The sequence below is a fragment of the Pezoporus occidentalis genome, unplaced genomic scaffold (genome assembly GCF_034315485.1).
Source record: "Pezoporus occidentalis ecotype Australia unplaced genomic scaffold, CSIRO_AGI_Poc_V1 ctg63, whole genome shotgun sequence".
NCBI lineage: Eukaryota > Metazoa > Chordata > Aves > Psittaciformes > Psittacidae > Pezoporus > Pezoporus occidentalis.
In genome coordinates, this window is record NW_026915977.1 from 7,718,587 (window position 1) to 7,739,765 (window position 21,179).

A 21,179-nucleotide genomic window follows, 5' to 3' on the forward strand; every position below is an offset into this window, starting at 1 on the left:
CATTCATCCTTACTGCTTTCAGACGTTGTCACTGACCTGCTATCCTTCTGGAACACTTATGCCATGAAACACCAATTGGTCAGGGACTGCAGGATCAGGCTCTTACTCTACAGACTGGGCAAAACAGCTTTCGACTTCTGATGTCACCTCCTGAGAGGAACCTTATCACATGGCTGTGGTCCTGCAGTGCTGTTACCATTGTGCAGGTTCTCCCCAGGGTTTGGGGAAAAAACAGTCTTTTTTGATCTGAAAACTTTGTCTTCCTTTTCTATGTATGTGTCCTGTGCACTGGATGAAGGGGTGAAGAAAGCAAAGAAGTGATGGGGAGAAAACACTTGTAGAGTAATGCCAAGGAATTCTCACCATTAGAAATGTCACTGCATTATTCACATCTGGAGGGGTTGCAAGATCACACCCTTGGACTGGAAATCTCTCAAGAGCAAACTTGTGTGTGACATGTTGAGGGCTGCTTGTTGCCAGCAGGAAAGGAATGCTTTGTCCCATCTCTTTCCAGCTCCCACAGGAACACACGAAGATGAGGAATAATGCTAAAAAATCCCCAAAGTGAACTGAACTTTTCCTAACCTCAGCGAGGGTGGGTTTGAGTTGGGGGTGAAAGCACAGGCTCTTCCCTTATGCAGACAGCTCTGCCCATCCCTGGCCGTATCTCTTTGTCTGCTTCTCATAACAGGAAATCAAACAGATTTATTGGTCAGGGTCCCTCTGTGGACACCTCTGTGCAGCCAAGTGGGGCTGCTTTGCACTGAGGGCTTTTGACAAGTTGGGAAGTGAATGTAGATTAGATTTCTATTTTTCGGGTTAACTTATTTTTTCTGCTGTCAGGGAGGCCCCCGGTCTGTAACCATGAGCCACTGCCCACCTCATCAATCTTCAGCCCTTCCCCACTTCCTTCTTAATAGCTTTTTTTCCCTTCCAGCAGTCTGCTCCTACAAGAGGACCTACCAGGCTGGTCCCGTGTATTGGTGGGATCCTCACTTCCCATTTCTCCTGGCTGCCAGGTCAGACTCGGAAAGATTTGACCTCATTGCTTGAAAACACATCAGCATTTCCTTCTCCAGCACTCAGAAGGAGTATTGGCTACAGTTGGTTCAGCCATATCCTAACCCCTGTATCTCAGTAGTTCACTATACTCCAATAGTAAAGCATGAGCTGCTTTAAAGAACCCTTGTTAGGTCCTGACTAACATTTCACTTGAAAACCCCAAATGACAGGCCTGGCTTGGCTTTGCTCTTGTGTTCCCTTTTGCTTTTTGATCCCCTTTGGTTGAGTCTTGTTTCCCTGTCTTCTTCCAGATGATGTTCTGTCAGGCTCCAAAGATCCACTCCTTTGTCCCTTCACCCAGGTAGAGGAGTTGGCTTTTTGTGAAGGAGAAGAAGGGAGAGCACTTCAGGTCTCTCAGACTCATCCCCATCTGTAGGATGGACACGAGGTTTTCTGCACACATTGCTTGGGTTAAGCAATGTACTGCAATATACTGAATGAGTGCTTGGAGATTGGAGAGCAATTCACAGGACAAATTGCTGGGACTAATGTTGAATTTCCTCCTAACTGGCATCTCATTTCCCATCAGTAAATTATTTCTGATCATAGAAGTAATTCTGTAAAACTCCCTGGAGAGAGAAGCACATTTTTCATTATCTTGGACATTTTTCTCTTCAGGCTCCAGTCCTGTGTTCGGCACGTCTGGGCTGACCTCAAAAGCCTGATTTTTGCTTGGAGAAAGAGACTCTTAAGTTCAGTGTGAAAGGTTACTTAAGTGTTATGTGAAAGGTTGCTCAAGTGTTGTGTTTTTTGGGCTCTAAGAACAAAGCTTTATGCACTTTGGGAGGGAGACAGTTATGTTTGTGTGGGTTTGTGTGTGTGAAGGGGGGACAAGGTTTGATTATAGTCTTTTAGTATTAGATTTTTCTATACTCTTGGTGAAGTGATGAACACATTGACTGTCATTTAAATTATCCTTCTAAAAAAGAAATCATAATTTTAACTTAATTCAAATAAGAACATACACCAGTGACGAATGAATTCTTAATTCCACAATTACTTTACTGCACAGAACTATTAAATATTACTTGAGACCTAAAATGAGTCAAAATGATTCATCCATTGAAATAATTATTATTTATGAGGCTTAGGCAATTCCTTTCTTAGTACTTGAGGGGCTGGCTAAGAAAGCCTCCCCATCTTTTCTTCCACAGGCCAGGTTGGACACAGGGGCTTGGAGCAACCTTCTCTAGTGGAAGGTGTCCCTGCCTATGGCAGGGGTTGGAACTGGATGAGCTTTAAGGTCCCTTCAACCCAAACCATTCTGTGATTCTGTGATTCTATCTCTCTGCACTGTCATGGCCATTTTACCTCTTACCATGCCCCCAGAAGGGAACTGAAGCCTCTCCCTTCACTTTGCTCACCGCTGGGCCAAGTCCTCTTCACAGAAGTTGCCTTCATCAGTGACAGAAACAAGTTCACTGCCTTCTGTGGTGGGTTCTGGCCTTTTATATCTGCTCAGCCTATAGCTGGGTATCCAGCTCAGTGGGCTTGCATCCGTACCAGTTCCACAGCAAAAAGGCTCCCCCTTAGGGTGTTGAGGAGTTTTTAGCCTAATACCAGTGATTATCTAAGGTACACCTAGTAGTGTATTCCTCAGATAACACTCCCCCTCCTCCAGACAGTGCTTTGCTCTCTCTTTCATGTTTGCTTACTGAGCAGCACGGGGGATTATGCACAAACTCTCTATCTTTGCTGGTGTTTAGGTGTGGGGAAGGCTTGGGCTATGAATCCAAACACCTTCCCCTAGAGTCTTGTGCCCAGCCACTGATCCTGCCTGCTACAGGAGAGGTGATCTTTAAATACACCTCATTCCTAACCTGAAGCATCCATTGCAATCCCCCTGCATGCAGACCTGCCTCAGTTCCATAGCCATCCCTCCACCATCACCATCCCGGCTGAGTTTTCTCAAGCAGAAGCCAAACAAACTTTAAAAGCTTTCTCATCTCTGGCTGCATTTGGATCACACAATGCTCAGATGCCTTTGAATGTGTCAAAATAAATGGGGTTTTGTCCTCTCTGGCTTGAAGTGTGATTGTATCCCCAACTCACTTTGCAGAGGTGCAATTGCTGGTGTGAGAGCTGACCTGAATAACTAAAGACTTTGCTGCTGCTGCACTGTGAAATGCAATCAGAAAGCAGTTCTGCTTACTGTACATTTCAAATTGATCAGCATTATGTGAATCTCACCTCACTTTCTAGTGTTATCTCTGGTTTGTGGCATTAGGAGCCAATAATATGCAGAAGGATTGGGACATTTACCCTCTGGCTTTACCTCTGCTGCAGGAGACCCTCCTATCTCTAAATTCATTGCAGATGTTATTCTGGGGTTGCACATTTGTTCACTAAAGGAGCATCCAAATATAGAGGACAGCACATGGAAAGTTTCCCTGCCTTTCTTAGAGAACTTTGCTTTACTTCAGTGCCCTCTGACTGACCTGCTCTTTATGTACCTTCTCCTCTGGCTTTTAAACTGGGTTTCAAAAATCTTTTCACATTAAGCACATCATTAAAATAACAGAGTGGTCCAATGAAGCATTTAGTCAAACTTATGTCCTTGGCTGGATGTGAGGCTTCATGGAAACTATGACAGAGTGGCAACTTGTTTTCTGTTTAGCCTCTTCTATTTCCCCAAAGCAAAAAGAATTTGCACTTTAATGTCTTTCATCTCACGTTTGTACAGTACTTAATGGCAATATCAGCTCTGCAGGTCGGGCTAGGTGAACACTCTGTAAGGTGCATCGGAAACACAGGACCTAAGCTTGGACTGGTCAAACAGTATGGGAAAAAGAGGATGAAATCTCCCCCAAAGTAAAACCACTTTGTCTGTGTTCTTATGAGTGAGCTCAGTGGTTTGGGTAGTTTGGATGTTTTTCTTTCTTTTGTTAAAAGAAAGAAAGAAAATAAATGAGTTAACCTGAAACCAAAACTTTTGTTTCAGGCTGAACACAACATTGTGTTTGACCCCAGCTCATTCTGCCCGGGGGGAGGTTGTTCCATTCTGTTCTACTTCGTGCAGCACTGCTCACAAGGTGGCTCTGAAGTGGGGGCACAGCATTGTCCCCATGGGACCTCAGAGGAAGCAGATGCCAAGATGAAATGAGTGGCCAGAATCTCCCCAGGAGTCAATCCCACGGCCAGGAATAGAATCACAGGCACCAATTATCGGTCGCCTGCCTAATCTCTAGTGCACACACCCCGCTGCTCCATTGTCACCCGCTGTTCCAGGCTGGGAATGCCAGCAGGGTGGAAGGGAATGGATGAGTAGCCATGCAGCTGGGTACTGTATGAGCAGATACTAGGAGAAATCACTCGGCCTACCCTACAGGGAATGATGTTGTTAAAATGGCAGTACAGCTTGCTGCTGCTTCTCCTGACCTTGCACTGTCACTTTTGGATGTGCCCATGTTCACCTTGTAGGAAGAAAGTGCTTTTCTGGTTCTGTACCACCTTTCCCAGATTTGTCATTCAACCCCAATGCAGCCAAGCTTTGGGGAAGAAACAGGGGTTTCTCTCATCTATCTCCCCCATCTCCAGGATTTTTGTCTCTGCCCCCTTTGCTTGCTTTTCAGAAGAGAAACCCAACAGCTCCTCTACCTGCAAGCTTGGCCGAGAGGCAGCGTGGAACCACATGCTGCCCTTCTCTGCCTTCCCCCCAGCCCTCTGGCTTTAAGGGCTGTCAGAGGGAGGTTGCTGCTCTGCAGGGACGTTAGCTGAATGCTCTGGAGTTTTCTGGCACACTCCAGAAGGACCCCACCTTCCTCTTCCAAAAATCACTTTGGCTACTTCCAACAGCATGGAAATAGCTCATCTGCCTTTGTCATCAGGGGCTCTCCTGGGAGCACACAGGGGCTGGACTGTGGAGCTGCAAGTGTGCAGGGCTTGCATGATGTTGCTGAGAAAAGTCTTCCTTATTTGCTAATATAGCGTGCTGGAGAGGCCCATTGCAGTCCGTTTGTGCTGCTGCATCTTTGCTTTCATATATCCCCCAGGAGGAGACAGTTGTTTCTCTGCAGCCTGTGTCTGGTAAATAAGACCTGAAGGATAGGCTGGAGCTCTGTATCTCTTTGCCTTTGCCCTTCTCATCTGTGTGTCCTGCCCATCCAAAGCACTGGCCACAGCCCATGAGGATAGCAAAGCAATGGGCTTGGGGAGGAACACAGTGCAGCAGCGTTTGGATGGAGACAGGCTGTGCTTTATTTTGACCTTTCTGGTTTGTTTGGCTGGCCCAGGAGGTGGAAAGTTAGGTTTTCTATTTTGACTTTTCCTGACTGGGTCATCCCCCAAGGAGCTGTGCAGGAGATGGATGTGCTACACAAAGTAAACCAGGCCTGGCGGGATACAGATGTGTGCAGGCAAGATGAAGGTAGATCATTTTATAGAGCCCTGCTTCTCATATCTGGCTCAGTCCTTTAACCTAGACATCAGTTGAGTTGCACTAATAATGCAAAGGCATTTATGTTTCTCACAGTGCAATAGCGTTCACCTTAGAGGTTTCAGTGGCCCTTCCATGCCCCAAAGGCTCTGGGAGTCTGGCTTCAACTGGCTTTAGCTGAGATACATCACTCCAAGAGCTCTTTTTCTCTGAACTGGCATAGCACAAATATATTAACCTCATCCCAAAGGCTCATTTCCCTCTCCAGACTGTTTCTGGGTCTGGTTGAGGTGATGGGTTATTGTTCATATGGATCACTGCATATTTATCAACTTTTATAGAGATCACTGGGGACTCCTTTGATATCAACTCATCCCTTGCAAGCCAAAGAAGGTCAGGCACAGAACTCCCTTTGCCTTTGATATTAACCCAAATATGAAGAGCTGGCCTGACTGCAGAGTAGGGCAACGTGCATCACAAAGTGCTCTGGAGCTAATTCTCCCCAATAACAAAGCAAGGTGTAACTGGTCACCTTGCTGACCTAACAAGGAACACGTCAACACACATGAATTCTCCATGCACCCCTTTTATTCCAGTCCTTGCCCTGGAGAGAGGGAATTCATAAGGAGCCTGTGAAATACTGCTGCTTATGGTATAGGCTGTTTCTAGCACTTAATCCTGTGTTTCTTATATATACAACACAAGAGCTTTGGGATCAAGGACTCCACGAGGGAAGGTAATTTCAATTGACTAGAGCAGCTGGAACCCAAAGCAATATTTGCTGGAAGAGCTGGAAGGGAGTATAGGAGAGAAACTTTGGGACACAAGAGAAAGGCAAAGCACTGCAGGAGGTTGTTCCCCCCATTTTCGAATTAACTTTTGCTTCAGTACAATCTCCACTCACAACGTGGTGGTCAGAGCCTGCTGACTGCTCCAGAAGGGCTCAGCAGGAGCCCTGGTCCATGCAGATGACTTGTACAAGGGTGAGAATGAAACACAGCCTGCTTGCCCAGAAATAGATTTGAGGGGGTTTTGTTTGTGTTTTGTTCTGAAACCGCTTTGCGCTCCAGCCTGGAATAACTCTTTTCTCCCACATTTCTCCTCCTTGGCTGGCTCAGATGTGCAGCCACCAGCTGTTTGCTGCGATTGTTCCTTGCTCCTTGCTCCTTCCCCTCCAAATTCTTGGGGACATTATTTTCTTGAAGCTTTTCTCAATAAGAACTTAATCAAACAAAACAAGCCCACGGCAACCCGCCGCTTCTTGGCCACTGTTTGATGTGTAAATATGTAAAGAAGGAGTGTTTGGAAAATGCAGTCAGCTACCTCCTGGGGACTTGAGTCCTACTATGAGCCAAGGTGACTCCGCAAGGCAGATGTGTGCTCCTGCAGGATTAAATTCCAGCTGCAGCAGGAGCACTGGTGACCAGAGGCACAGAGAAAACACTTCTTAAAGAGACATTTTTGAGTAGCCACATGGTTTTCACCCAGGCCAAGCATCCAGGAACCAGGCCCTCCCCTCGGGATGGCATTTCTGTCACTCCCATACTGCTGTTATCTGCCCATTTTTCTCCTTCTTGCCTCTGTGGAGCTGAGGTGATGGATCCCTCTGAACTCTGCAGATACTCATTGATTTTATGGCCTTATCAAACGTGTGTGTGTGGGGAATAGCTCCTAATATCTGACTCATTGCCATGGAGTGAAATACCTTGCACAGGCTGTGCATACTTTATGTCAGAACTACTCTGATTGCTGCCAGTGAAGTATACAGGAGGTGACTCCAAGGAAAGCCTGCAGCTTTCCTTGTGCTGGTCCTCTTGCAGGTCAGGAGATAGACTGCATACAGCTCCTGACCTGCAGCGCTCAAGCAGCTGGCTTCTACTCTTGTTCTCAAACTGCTTAAAGGGTTCTCTTCTGCTGCCATTATTAAGGAAGAAAACACACTGCAAAAATTAATACATTGCAATTTGTCAAATGAGCCCTGCTGCTATTTAATCTGTGTTTGTGAACAACAGTTCACAACACCATTAACTTCAAACCTCCTCTAGACCAAGTTCAGATTTCGAGTTGATGGGTTTGTCACAGCACGCTCACTGCCAGTTGCACTCTGTGGTGGTAAGGAGCATCAGCAATGTGTTATTTTGTAGAGATTCACAGGAGAGGGGGCTGTATCCTTACTTATCATTCCTTCAGTGCAGTGTGCCCTTGCAGCAAAAGGAGAACATACTCAAATGACATTTATCTTCTCGTTCAAAAGTCTTATTTCAATAATTTTACATCTTCTCTTTAATAGTATAGATGAGAACTCGCTCACTTGCACAGATGAAGCTCTGACATGTAAAAGACTGGCCCTGGCTCTTGGAGAGCAACGCTCTTATTCAAGGAAAGGTGTTACTCCTCAGTACTAGGGACCTGGTACTTGGTTGTGTACTCATCAGGATCAGGTGCTGAACTCACTCAGGCTCCACCTCTTAGGTATCCCTGCCTAAAATGGCTAGAAAGGGTGTTTCCATGCCTAAGTGTCTGCTCAAACTCCAAGCAATTTAATCTATTCAGGTGCAATACACAGTATCAGTCATGATGACTGGAGATAAAGTGTGAAGCTGGTTGTTGAGGAGTTAAGGGGGAAACAAATCTGCATTCAGCTTGGAGCTTTGAAAGTCAAGCAGATGATGTCCAGCTCTGAGAAAGCGGTCCCTTTACTCGAACTGAAAGAAAGGAAGAAGGCAGTGTGCTGCTGTTGGATAAGCTTCAACAGCAAATTTTGCCTGTTTTTGTCTCTGCCCACATGCAGCTCAGAAACAACCCCCTCCTCGAGCTGAGTGCTCCATAGTGTGCCAGGTTAGTGCTGCAGAGGGGAGCCTGGCAAAGGCACCAGTGGTTTCCTGGGTGCTTTGTGTCAGCCTGTCTGCGATTGAGGCAGATATCCACATTGTTTGCAGCCTTTGGCTTAAAAGCAGTGGCATTCTTTGGCAGGTATTTCCCTTTGTTTGCTCTCATTTGTTTTGCTTGCTCTCATTTCTAGGATGACTTTCTATTACCACAAAAGAAGCACTTGCTGCTCATTTCCCCTCTACTTCACCATGCAACACCTCCTTCAGCCAGTACCATCCCTGCAGCTCCTGGACTTTGCAGCCTCTTGAGAAATGGTGGGTTGGAAACTCCCTAAGTACTCCTGCTTGAAGTCTTTGTTGGGCTGATCTCTCAGAAAGGTTAACATGAGCACCACGCTAGGCATGCACTGTGTGAGAGACACAATACCACATACTTATGCATACAGTAAAGATGAAAGGCTCGTACTGTACTTCAGAGCATGGGATGCTTTAATCCTGAAATAGCATCTTGCTGATAGTAACAAGGTCTGTTTGTTTTTCATATGCCTATTTGGGGAATGGCTGCTCTTCAAGTAAACATTCTCTCTTGCATGAAACCACCAGTATTTACCTTGACAAGATAGTTTATTATCATTCTTAATTTTCTCTTCCTTTGAACGTTTCCGTTCTCTTAACAGGATGGCAGAACCATTGTATAGAGAAACAATCTCAAGTGAACAAACTCCTGCAGCTTAGCACAGCCCTGCTCATCAGCTGAGCTCAGAACCTGACCATAAGCATGTTCTCAGTTCCCTCCACTCCTCAATCACACATCACTTTATGTGATGCTTAAGGTGATTTAAGATGCTATAGCTTATTTAGCATTTTTAATAGGCCAGATGTGCCTAAGTAACAAGTTCTCCATTTGATAGGCATTATTTCTGAAAGGTGAAATGAGAAAAACACCAATGCTGGAAGTTACGTGGTGCACCAGTACATAACCATACAAAACAGGACAACTGAAAATATTTTTAGATGTAAAGAGGTTAAGGAGAAAGGAATTAACCACAGAAAAGACAACAAACCTATCTCAAGAACTTCATCTATTTCACTGCCTGAGTGGACCTCGGGAAGTGCAATGGGAAGCAGGGCTAACTTTTGCTGAACTCCTACTTGGCTTCATGATTCGATCCCTGCTGACAAATTCAGTGGATTAAAAGAGGCAGTGGATGTGCAGAGAGACAATGTGGCTCTGCCTCCCATTATCCCAGCAAGGGAGATTAATAAAAGTGATGCCAGTATCTATTTTCCTCTATGTCAAGTGAACCTGCCTCAGTGCACAGCACAGTTTACTTCAGGTTTCCCCAGACTCCCCAGAAGATGAACCTGTCTCTCAAGCGCTCCCAGCAGATAGATGACAATACATAAAATACAGACTTGGAAGGTATTTCATACAGGATGATGGATAGACATAAAAGAGGGGGCAGCTTATCTAGTTCCTTCCGTCAGCTCTGCTGGGACCTTTCCTGTCCCAGCAGATGTTCTCCAGTGCTTTGCCCAAGCTAGTTCTTAATCTCATGGGCTAAAACTTCTATCACTTCTCTTGGGAAACCATGCCCCTAGCTCTGGACCTCACTAGGATATCTCCTCCCAGTCTCCTATTAAAACTTAAGTCCTGATCACTTTCAAGCCATTTCTGCTTCCCTCCATGGAGACCCTGTCCTAGCACAAAGATGCTGCTTCAGACGTACGAAGTGACTTTAAATGTCCTAGTTTCAGACTAACTCCTCAGAGCAGTTCTCCATTCTGTGCCTTTGATTTAACATGTGGTAAAATGAGGTAGATCTCAAGTGGTTCCTAAGTGAGATGGTAATCTATGCACGTCCTCTCAGCTAAACATGGGCAGACATCACCCATTCCTACTGGCAGGTGAAGTAGGACCACACAAAAAATGAGGAAGAACCCAGTAGAAGTCATTATAAACATCAAGTCCTTACCTGTCACTACCAGCTGCATGGTGAGGTTCTTGTAGAGTCCATACTTTGCATTGCTCAGGACAATGGTGTAGTTTCCAGCATGCTTTGGTCTCACGTCTCTTATGCCCAGTCTGTACTTGAGTGGCTCTGGCTCATAGCACGTGTGGTTGTCCTTGATCAGTTTGCCATCTTTGTACCTGTTTTGAAAGTCCCATCAAAGCTCATCATATACCTTTGTGCATGTCAGCCATCAGGAAACCCAACTGCTGCCCAGGTTAGGGGGGGTAAAGAGTCATCCTTCAAAACAGCAAAGGTTGGACAGGGCTTGGAGCAACCTGCTCTAGTGGAAGGTGTCCCTGCCCATGTCAGGGGTTGGAACTGTGTGACCTTTAAGGTCCCTTCCAACCCAAACCAGTCTGGGATTCTACAATTCTACGATGTATGACCACTACTTGAACTGGACATCTATTCCTTTTATCTTTCCACGCTAAAACTGTGTAGTGTCTGCAGTGCTATGGGATGGCTTCATCCAGCAAACAGGAAAAAAAGCATTTTAATAGATCTGGATGAACAGTACCTCTCAAATGCTCAACTGTGATCAGAAATGTACACCTAGATGCCCTCAAATTATTCTGGATGTGCAATGCTAAGTGCAGGAAATCACAGATTAGCCAAAATTCATGTCATCAGTTTTGAAACAATATATTAATTAGGCAAAAATGTCTTTCTATATGTATGTGTGACCCTTTACTGTTGCTGTAAAAGGTGGAGTCTGTGACCTGGAGAATTTACAGTCAATAGGAAGGTCAGTGAGGAATTTATTTCCAATATGCAGATTTGAGTTATGATTATGGAATAGGCCAGACTTTGCCACACACAGAGCTTTAGGCTTGGTGCAAGGAGAAGCTGAGGCACCAAGTCCTTCTGCTTGAGAATGCTGGAAACCTCCTTTACGGCCGTTTAAACAACTGTAGTGAGAGAGCTCCAACATCAACAACTGTGGCTTCGAACACGCAGGGAAGGCAGCTCTGGTGGTCCCAGGCAGCTCCTAACCAGCGCCATGCTGAGCCCCAGGAACAAAGCCTTGGCAGAGGAGAGGGGACGGACCCCACTTCAACTCACAAAAACATTTCCATCTCCTAAATAACAGCAACATTTAGAAACACCTCCTGGCAGCACTGATTGCACTGATGTGAGTGAGTATTAGAGAATTATATGTTATTGCACTGCTAAAAACATGCAGCAAACCCATCCCTGAGCATTCCTTTGCTGACTGCCACGGGCAGGGACACCTTCCACTAGAGCGGGTTGCTCCAAGCTGCATCCAGCTTGGCCTTGAACACTGCCAGGGATGGGGCAGCCACAACTTCCACAACACATTCCCCTTCCTATTAAGCTGATCCATTACAGTCCTGGTGGAGCCGTTAGTTTGCCTGGAAGGATTCACTGCATTGTCTGCAAGGATCTGACATTGCTGGTGGTACAGGGTTGGAGAGCATTATTTAAAAGCCATGAAGAGAAACAATTTCTGATGCTGAAAATGTGTCCTGCAGCTTTTTGTTATCCACTGCTTCTTTGCAGACTGGCAACCCTTCCCCAGTAGCTTCCTACTTGAATCTTCCAAACAGTTCTGTGTCCAGGGTAAATGAAAACCCCATTTTCCTTGTAGGGACCTTTTCTGCATGACAGGAGAGAAAAAGAGCATGGGCAAGAAGTATGGCTCCCCCAGCTTCACGGAGCTAAGACAACATGGGAAGGAGTCAAATCGCCGTAGCTGACCTGTGGGAGCACAGCTATGAGCATTCCCAGTTCTCATCTTTATCTGAGTGATAGGAACAGTGAAATCTGCTCTAGACAGGAGTCCAAAGGAAGGTCCAGTATCCCTGAGTTTGCTCAAGTTGATGGTACTCACCAGGTGACGGTTGGGCGAGGAAAGGCATCCACCTTTGCAGCCAGTTTCAGTGACTTGTGTCCTGATGTAATCTCATAGTAAGGCCCTTTCTTATGTGAAACCGTAATGAAAGGTTTGTCTGGAAAGAGAAAGGAACAGGAAGACAGTAATGGAGATGTGCCACACAGTGCTCACATCTTTGGGTTGTGTTGTGTCTGCCCTGGAGTTCTAGCAATAGAGACCTGCAGAAGCTGCAGACAACCAAATAGACTCACCAGCTGTTACCACAGTTCCCCTGCAAAGCTCAGCCACAGCCAGAGAAGGTCTATCTCCAAATGAAGGACTTGATGTTTAAAGCAAGGAATACACATCTGCATTGCTGCTCGAGCAGTGTGTACAACCGTATCCTGGGCTGCATCAAAAGGAGCGTGACCAGCAGGTCCAAGGAGGTGATCCTGCCCCTCTGCTCTGCTCTCGTGAGACCTCACCTGGAGCATTGTGTGCAATTCTGGTGTCCTCAACATAAAAAGGACATGGAACTGTTGGAACAAGTCCAGAGGAGGCCACAAGGATGATCAGGGACTGAAGCACCTCCTGTATGAAGACGGGCTGAGAAAGTTGGGGCTGTTCAGCCTGGAGAAGAGAAGGCTGCGTGGAGACCTCATAGCAGCTTCCAGTATCTGAAGGGGGGCTATAGGGATGCTGGGGAGGGACTCTTCATTAGGGACTGTAGTGATAGGACAAGGGGTAACGGGTTAAAACTTAAACAGGGGAAGTTTAGATTGGATATAAGGAAGAAGTTCTTTCCTGTTAGGGTGGTGAGGCACTGGAATGGGTTGTCCAGGGAGGTTGTGAGTGCTCCATCCCTGGCAGTGTTCAAGGCCAGGTTGGGCAAAGCCCTGGGTGCCCTGGTTTAGTGTGAGGTGTCCCTGCCCATGGCAGGGGGGCTGGAACTGGATGATCTTATGGTCCTTTCCAACCCTAACAGATTCATTAGAGATTATAGATGATTAATTGTTAACTAGTTGCCATTCTCCCTTCTTTAAGCTTAACAATCTTGGTTCTCGGGTATTCTGGTTCAGCTGCAGAACTCACCATACACTGTAACTGTGACATTGGCCTCCAGCCGTGTCACGTTGAATGTTTTGCACACATAGAGGCCTCCGTCTTGCATGGTGATATTTTCAATTGTCAGGCTGCTGCCAACCTTATACACCATGCCACTCTGGTCAATGGTTCTCCTAGGATAAGGGTGCTGGAAATCAGAAAAAGAGGGGTCAAAAAAGCAGCATAAAGTGGATTATTTTGCTCATCCTTTCAAAGTCTGCCAGTAAAGAAAAGCAGTGATTCATATCCAAATTATCATATCTCCCATCACTGGAATAAATAATATGAAAGACAAACCAGCAGGAAGAGCCCTTGTGTGAGGTTTCATTATCAAGTCTAATAAGAGAGAGAAGCAGAGTGGAACTGCTGAAATCTGGGCAGGAAGGTCAGTACAGGGATGTGTCACGGGTCAGCCCTTCTCAGGGACCACATCCCAGGGATCTCAGTCCAAAACTGCTGCTGTCATTGTCAGGTCAGGGTTGTGCTTTGGGGTTTTGTGAGCTTTTGGGGTTTTTGGTCACAGTATTTTTCTATCTTTAAAAACTCCTACTTTCACAAAGAAATATATTATGACAGAAATACAATATATTATGACAGGCAAGTGCCAATGCAAATTCCTGAAGACTTTTAGAAAGCATTATTGCTTCCGAAAGGAATTTTTGATCCCAGAGATTTGGCCAAGAAATTTCACATGTATAATGTTGGAAATCTAAGGAGGGTTCATGCAAGAACAATTCCCATCATATGGGGTTCGAGGAACAAATTTGAGGAACGTCATATTGCTCGCACTCTATAAATTCTGTGTTGTATTTCCTGCAGCTTCTTCACCAAAATAGAATCATTCTTTAAGTTAACAAAATTAATCAAAAATAATCAAGTTTTAGGGTTCACATTTTACGCTTCCCCAAGAGGCTTAGATGCTGCTTTGAAATGTGTGTTTTGTTGCACTAAAAAGAAAACAAGCAATCATTTTAATTCTAAACATCAAACAGAACCATGGGTAGTAGCTCGAATAAATGAACTGATTTGGAAAATACTCCGTCTTCCCTCTGTTTTTCCTTAGGAGAACTGAAAGGTTTCAGTACATCAAAGCAAATGCTCAGTCTCTTGCAGGATTCTACTTCCAATTTGGCATTTTTGTATTACATTCTACAGAAAGCTCAGGAACCTGCACTCGGAATTTTAATGTCATTCTTTGGTGGACATCTCAGCAGATACATTTGGCTTTTGTTTCAGTTATACCTACTTAATAAACACCAGGACGGATGAGCACACTGACGGCTTGAACCTTCATGGCTGCCACTGTGAGCTGAGATTTAGCCTGAGATTTGCAGTTTAATTTGCAGGTTCAAGACGGTCAGAGAAGTTTTTGATTGATTCAAACTAAGAATACAATCAATTGTAGGCTTACAAGTGGTTGGACGTATCTCAGAATAAGTAGTTTACTCAACCCTGTGCAGAGATCTTCCTTTTGGGTATGGGGAGGCTGTGAAAGCAGAATACAGAGTTTTCATCAACTCACTTTCCCACTGGGACTTGTCCATATGAGCTCGATTCGTCCATTGATGAAGGTTTCTGCTCTGCATTCCAAATAGAGAGTTTCTCCAACCAGCAGTTTCTTGGGAGTTGCTTTCAGAGCCAGGTTCTGTACTCTGCCCTCTGCAATGAAAAAACCAAAGCTATCACCACTGAGCACTCTGTATCAATCACAATTCAGATGGAATCTGCACTCCAGCTGCCTCTCCAACATCTGCTCCTTTCCCAGGTTCCAAAACATCTCACCTTCTTGTCTCATTTCTATGGAAATAGTGTGAAATGCCCCCACAATGCAAACATGAAGTCAGTTGTATAAATGCCTGATACCAGCTAATCAAACTGATCACATGGACTCAGTAATTCATTAATTACTTCTCTTGCATGTGCCAGGTTCAGCTCCAACCCTCATTCATCACTCCAGAGCCATCCTCAAAAGGGTTTTCAAAGCCAACTCATCCTTTTGAGTGCCTCAACATCTGCCTATCTGCGAGAGGATTCATCTCTGGAAAACATAAAACATGCTTCTCATGCCCAACAACCTTTTCTTTCTGAATGGGATCCCCAAATCTTGGTCTTACATATTTATTTATGCCTTAAATAGGTCAACTCTGAAATAAGCCTGCATAAAGTTTATGGTGGCCCACACTAAACAAATGTCTGACCACTATACATGCTCTAGAGTAAGGTATTGCCCGGGTCCTTCTGGGCTACAAAGGAACGATCGAATGGGCTTTGTAGCTTTGCATTCATGATTCTACTAAAAAATAATTACCCCAGTAATGAAGAGAAAGAGAGAGATTTGCAGGATTTATTTGGCTGCCATTCAAATTTACAAGCCTGTTGTTCAAAGCTGAGAGCTAATTGTATAGAAGGATGCCATGACCTAATGGGAATGAAGTCACAATAAACCCTCCCCTGTCAGAAATATAATATATGAGAAGAGAAAGAACATACATCAAAAACAAAGGAAAAATATATCTTAATGGGCTGTATATAAACTCCCAATAATCAAAACTGTCATGTCTACTTGCTTCAAACTTAGGTTTTAATTCTGAGTTAAGCTCAGCTGTGAATACAAGGGAGAGGGTACAGTAAATCACCTCGAGAAACTATAAAACAATGCAAAGGTCTCAATTAGCAGTTTAATGAGCTTTTTATACCATGATCTTGTGTGTTTAATGAGCAAAGAGAAAGGTACTATTTGGTTGCTCCTAAACCAGCAGTTGTTTTAATGTAAATACAGCTCAATCCAAGCAAACAAAGCCTTGGTGGGGGTTGAATAAAATGCTCCTAGTTTGTACCACCTCAATGCTTGGTCATTTTTCAAACCCAGGGATGGATCAAATCCAAGTTCTAATGAATAGGAAAAAGGGGAAGAATGAGTTTGCTTGGACTTACTACAGATCCATACCAATTAGATATATCAAATAGAATTGAGGCTAACCAAGAAATAATACCCAGGGGCTTAGCTATGAAACAGAAACCTTGCGGTGACTCCTTGGCATGCGGCTGTCACTCACCCAACCTCTGTGCTAGGTAGTAGGAGGTGAACACGCTTCCATTCACTGTTGCAGTGCATGTGAGGACACCAGAATAAATGAAAGCATGAGAGGGGATGACAAATCCTCTTCTTGGGTCCCACACCATCCTCTTGAAGTTCATCTCTACAGAATACGGATACTGAAAGAGAACAGATGGAAGGCTTATGAGACATCCCCCTTCCCTTCAGACCACAGAGGCAACCAGCCAAGGCTGTTCTTCCTTGCAGGCAGGGTGGCTCTTTGACCTTTCCGAGTGGTTGGTGGTCTCATTCCACACATATCTTAAGCAACATCAACATAAGCAAATAGAAAAGCCCTCCCTAAGGTAGGACCGTCTTTGAAATCAAAAACTTGGACATTGTAACTGGGCCTTTGATTCAGTAGCGCCGGTACTTTCAGATCTTAGGCAAAATACCATGTTACCCATTGTAGGAGCCATGTCCCTGATCTCTTTGCTGGAAAAATATTACAGCTATCTTGTATTAATTCTGTTGAGTAATCCTTCTGGAAGTGCTTAAGAACAAAGTTTGCGGCTTCTAATGCTACATGTAGCTACCACATGTTCTCCTGGGATCTCATAGTACTTTAAAAATATTTATGAAAAAGAGAAATATTCATGTCACTAACTCACCTGACAGCAGTCACTTATAAGCTATGGGCTATGGCTAGTCATCAGGTTCTCTCTATAGCACAGAAAGGGGTGAGGCTCTTTCAAAGCAGCCTGTTGATGTCCAGGAGGCACAGAAGGATGACTTAAGGTGGAAATCACGGAATGCAGGAATAAGGAAATTTAGTAACATAGATATTTTTGGTCCTAAATTCAGAAATATTTATAATGTTCTGGAAAAAAATGGTGTCTATAAGTTCTGCTTATGAGGAAGAAAGGGACCTTAAAGCTCATCCAGTTCCAACCCCTGCCACGGGCACGGACACCTTCCACTAGAGCAGCTTGCTCCAAGCCCCTGTGTCCAACCTGGCCTTGAGCACTGCCAGGGATGGGGCAGCCACAGCTTCTCTGGGCACCCTGTGCCAGCGCCTCAGCACCCTCACAGGGAAGAACATGAGAATATGTAGCACTTCTGCTTTTATTCTTCTTGTTATGCAGCATGCGATTTGTTTTCCTGTCTGCAAATAAACACCCATCGTGTATGGCAGTGCAGTTTAAATAGGATTCAGTTTAAATACTACTCCTGTTCCAAAGAAATTTCAGCTTCAGGCTTTGCGAGCTGATGCTCATACTCCTCATACAGACACAGGTTGGCACTGATTTAGGTTGCTTGTTATTACATTTCCAGCACAGACCAAAGACGAAGGAGTCAGGACTGTGGGACAGTGACTGGTGATGCTGCTGGGGGGAGGAGGAGGCACAGCAAGACAGGAGCTTTCTTTGGGAAAAGCAATTCTCTTCTGGCAGTCGTAGGAAACATGGATTTCATGTAAATACTCTTGAAGTAATCAAACTGTGGCATTTCTGCTCAGAACCATTAGGGAAACTCAGGGAAATTACAGCAAGAGATCTGAGACCTGAGGCTTAGTCGTGCTTTAACACCCATGAAGGTCAAAGCTGTAAGTGGCAAATGCACATTGAAACACATTGGTGACTAACCAGATCTGACAGGGCTGAAAGGGCTTTTTTTGCCTACAATTAAAACCATGTTAAGCAACATTAAAAGTTTGAACTGTGTGTCTTAGCAAGGGTTTATTAATAACACAGATGATCTGCAGTTAGTTGGGATCTGTTTAGTATTAGCAAGAGGTACCTTTCCCCATACATATTTAAAGACCAGAGAGTGCGATGATTTTAAAGTATAATGGTAACACGAGGAACCTCATTTAGGGGAGAAAAAAAGTACGTTTTCTACAAGAATAATAAAATGTGATAAAGCTGAACTTCATGGTTTGGCAGCTCTGCTCCCTGATGGCAAGGGGAAGGCAAAAATAACCCTGCTCAGGAGGCCCTTTTCAACACTACCCACCATGAAACATCTTCATAAAATATGCAAAAATATATATTTAAACAATCAAACCATAAGCGTCAATGGTGCTCGAAGGAAGCCGCAGTGGCCTTCCTCCCTTTGAAGTGCCTTGTCTGCTGCAGATTAAATTTGGAAGAAGAGGATGTTCTAAATCTGTCTGATCACCCTGTTCCCCCCCATCCTCACCTCCACCCCTCTCCCGCCCCGCTTCCTCTTTGCACGGGAAGCCGCCACCTTGGCTCCACACAGCGCTGCGACATTCCCAGACTGGGCGAAACAAGCACTGACTTTCCATAGATGGACCTGAGGCTGGTGGCTCCTGAAGCCAGCGCTGCTTCCCAAAGATTACATTCCGGCAGCACCTTGCAGCAAGGTAAAGGACTTGAGGAAGAAATTCTTTACAACAAGGGTGATGAAACACTGGCACAGGTTGCTCAGAGGGGCAGGGGATGCACCATCCCTGGAGACATTCAGGGCCAGGCTGGATGTGGTTTTGGGCAACCTGATTTAGTTGAAGGTCTCTCTACTCATTGCAGGGGGTTGGACAAGATGAGCTTTGAAGGTCCCTTCCAACCCAAACTATTCTATATGATTCTATGACTTCAAGTTTGGGTTTGAACTCATTACAAGGAGAGAATTTATCTGGCAAGCAGGGCTGCCTGTAAATAAGGGCATAAATGTGGAGGTGTGCTTGGTCCAGGGTCCAAGGGCACATTTAGGCTCACATGACTGTGCTGGCAGCAGAACCCCTGCAATGAATTTGGTTGAAGAAGGCTAAAACAAGATGGGGATGTTTCATTTTTATATCCAAGGAGGAGAAGGTGATAACACATATCAAGGCTAAAGGGCTAAGCTATAGCTGGAGAGGAGCCTTATTCCTCCCCTTTTAGTCCCTACTGACAACTTTCAAGCAGAGCTCTGTTAAAGCCATAAGGCCAGCGCTGTCCCTCAGCACGTCTACTGGAAATGTGCCATTGGGCTCAGCAGGAGCCAGAGCATTCTCTCAAGCCTCTGTGATCTCATGTGCTGTCTCCCAGGAGAAGGAGACGTCTAACAACTAAGACATCCAACTGCTAAGAGGAGCAGAGGTGCATCAGCCTATCTGCCTGTGCTCCACTGGCACACTCCATCCAGCAGAACAGCCTCATCTCCCAGCCCCTCCAGAACACCCTGTGCAGAAGGGGCAGAGACAGAGCTGTTGTTCCCATTGGCACAGCTCAAGCAGGGGAACAGAAAGGCACATCTATCAGATAAAGCCAGGGTGGGAGCCAGGAGACCTATGTTCTGTTCCTCACTCTGTGGCAGGCTTCTCTACAGAGCAGTTCTAAAGCCCTTCAAAAAGTGACCAGACCTCCATCAACTGAGGAAGCCCCAGACCTTCAATTTCCATTTTTATTACACAAAATGGCCTTGGCCTCCATAGACCATTCTGTAACCTTAACATTCAGCTGGAATTGCCGCCCAAGAGATGGATGCTGCAGCCATTTATTCCCAAGGCTGAAACTTGCTTTAAATCTATGAAATCGATTGAAAATGGGCAAACAGCTCTGAGAAGGTTCAAGGTATAAAAGAGAGAAGCTTTCAGGAGGATAGCAAATAGCCAGGTACTACACTAAGAATTCTGAAGAACTGAGCATTCCTATCTTTGCCAATTTATGGAGGAACATCAAGCCACAAGATGAGATAAATATGTGATAAATTCAGCCTGTCCCCTGGAGCACCCTTGTACACAGCTCAATAGCAATAACACAGCTCAATAGCAATACACAGCTCAATAGCAATAACACAGCTCAATAGCAATACACAGCTCAATAGCAATAACACAGCTCAATAGCAATACACAGCTCAATAGCAATACACAGCTCAATAGCAATACACAGCTCAATAGCAATAACACAGCTCAATAGCAATACACAGCTCAATAGCAATACACAGCTCAATAGCAATAACACAGCTCAATAGCAATACACAGCTCAATAGCAATACACAGCCCAATAGCAATACACAGCTCAATAGCCATAACACAGCTCAATAGCAATACACAGCTCAATAGCAATAACACAGCTCAATAGCAATACACAGCTCAATAGCAATACACAGCTCAATAGCAATACACAGCTCAATAGCAATAACACAGCTCAATAGCAATACACAGCTCAATAGCAGTAACACAGCTCAGTAGCAATACACAGCTCAATAGCAATAACACAGCTCAATAGCAATACACAGCTCAATAGCAATACACAGCTCAATAGCAATACACAGCTCAATAGCAGTAACACAGCTCAATAGCAATACACAGCTCAATAGCAGTAACACAGCTCAATAGCAATACACAGCTCAGTAGCAATACACTAGCCAGCTTCATCCATTGTAGTTTGTATTTTGCCCACTGTGCTGGCAGCCCAGCCTCTGAACTGATTCTCTTCAACACTCACTTACCTGGGTGAGCTTGGGTTTGATATCTGGCGAGGTGACTCGGCAAGGGACAACAACTGTTTTCTTAGCATCTAAAATGTAGATTATTTCGGGATGTTCCGGGTGAATCTCCACAAATGGATTTCTGTAGTCTGCAGGGAAAAGAACACTGATTTGCAAAACTGCTCCTTTACTGATCAGTGGCCATAAGGGCAGGGTAATGGAGTGGTAAACTGCCCATAGAAGGCTCATGTGGCATGTGACAGGACACTCGGTCACATCTTGGTTCTTTGCAAACGCCAGTATCATCTAGGGATTATAGCCAATGGCCAAGAATGAGAATACCCCATTTCTAACCCTATTTTACCAGTGTAATCTTATAAAATCTCCTTTTCTTATCTATTCTCCATCTGCAAAAATGAAGTTCATAAATGAGCTCCACAGGTCTCCATGGCGCTGGAGTTAGTTCTTTCCCCAGTGCTCTGAA

The 21,179-nt window shown here is 44.9% G+C and overlaps 1 protein-coding gene across 2 annotated transcripts in view; it reads right to left on the reverse strand.

Annotated features, from left to right (window-relative positions):
• Positions 1-21,179, reverse strand: part of LOC134174816 (vascular endothelial growth factor receptor kdr-like) — a 121,961-nt gene that overhangs the window by 52,986 nt on the left and 47,796 nt on the right. For both annotated transcript variants that reach the window (XM_062640092.1, XM_062640091.1), the window contains exons 4-9: positions 20,717-20,844; positions 16,278-16,437; positions 14,744-14,880; positions 13,210-13,369; positions 12,136-12,253; positions 10,245-10,420 (exon numbers count right to left, since the gene is read on the reverse strand). In XM_062640092.1, coding sequence (XP_062496076.1) covers positions 10,245-10,420; positions 12,136-12,253; positions 13,210-13,369; positions 14,744-14,880; positions 16,278-16,437; positions 20,717-20,844 — 879 coding nt within the window. The remainder of the gene's footprint in view (positions 1-10,244; positions 10,421-12,135; positions 12,254-13,209; positions 13,370-14,743; positions 14,881-16,277; positions 16,438-20,716; positions 20,845-21,179) is intronic.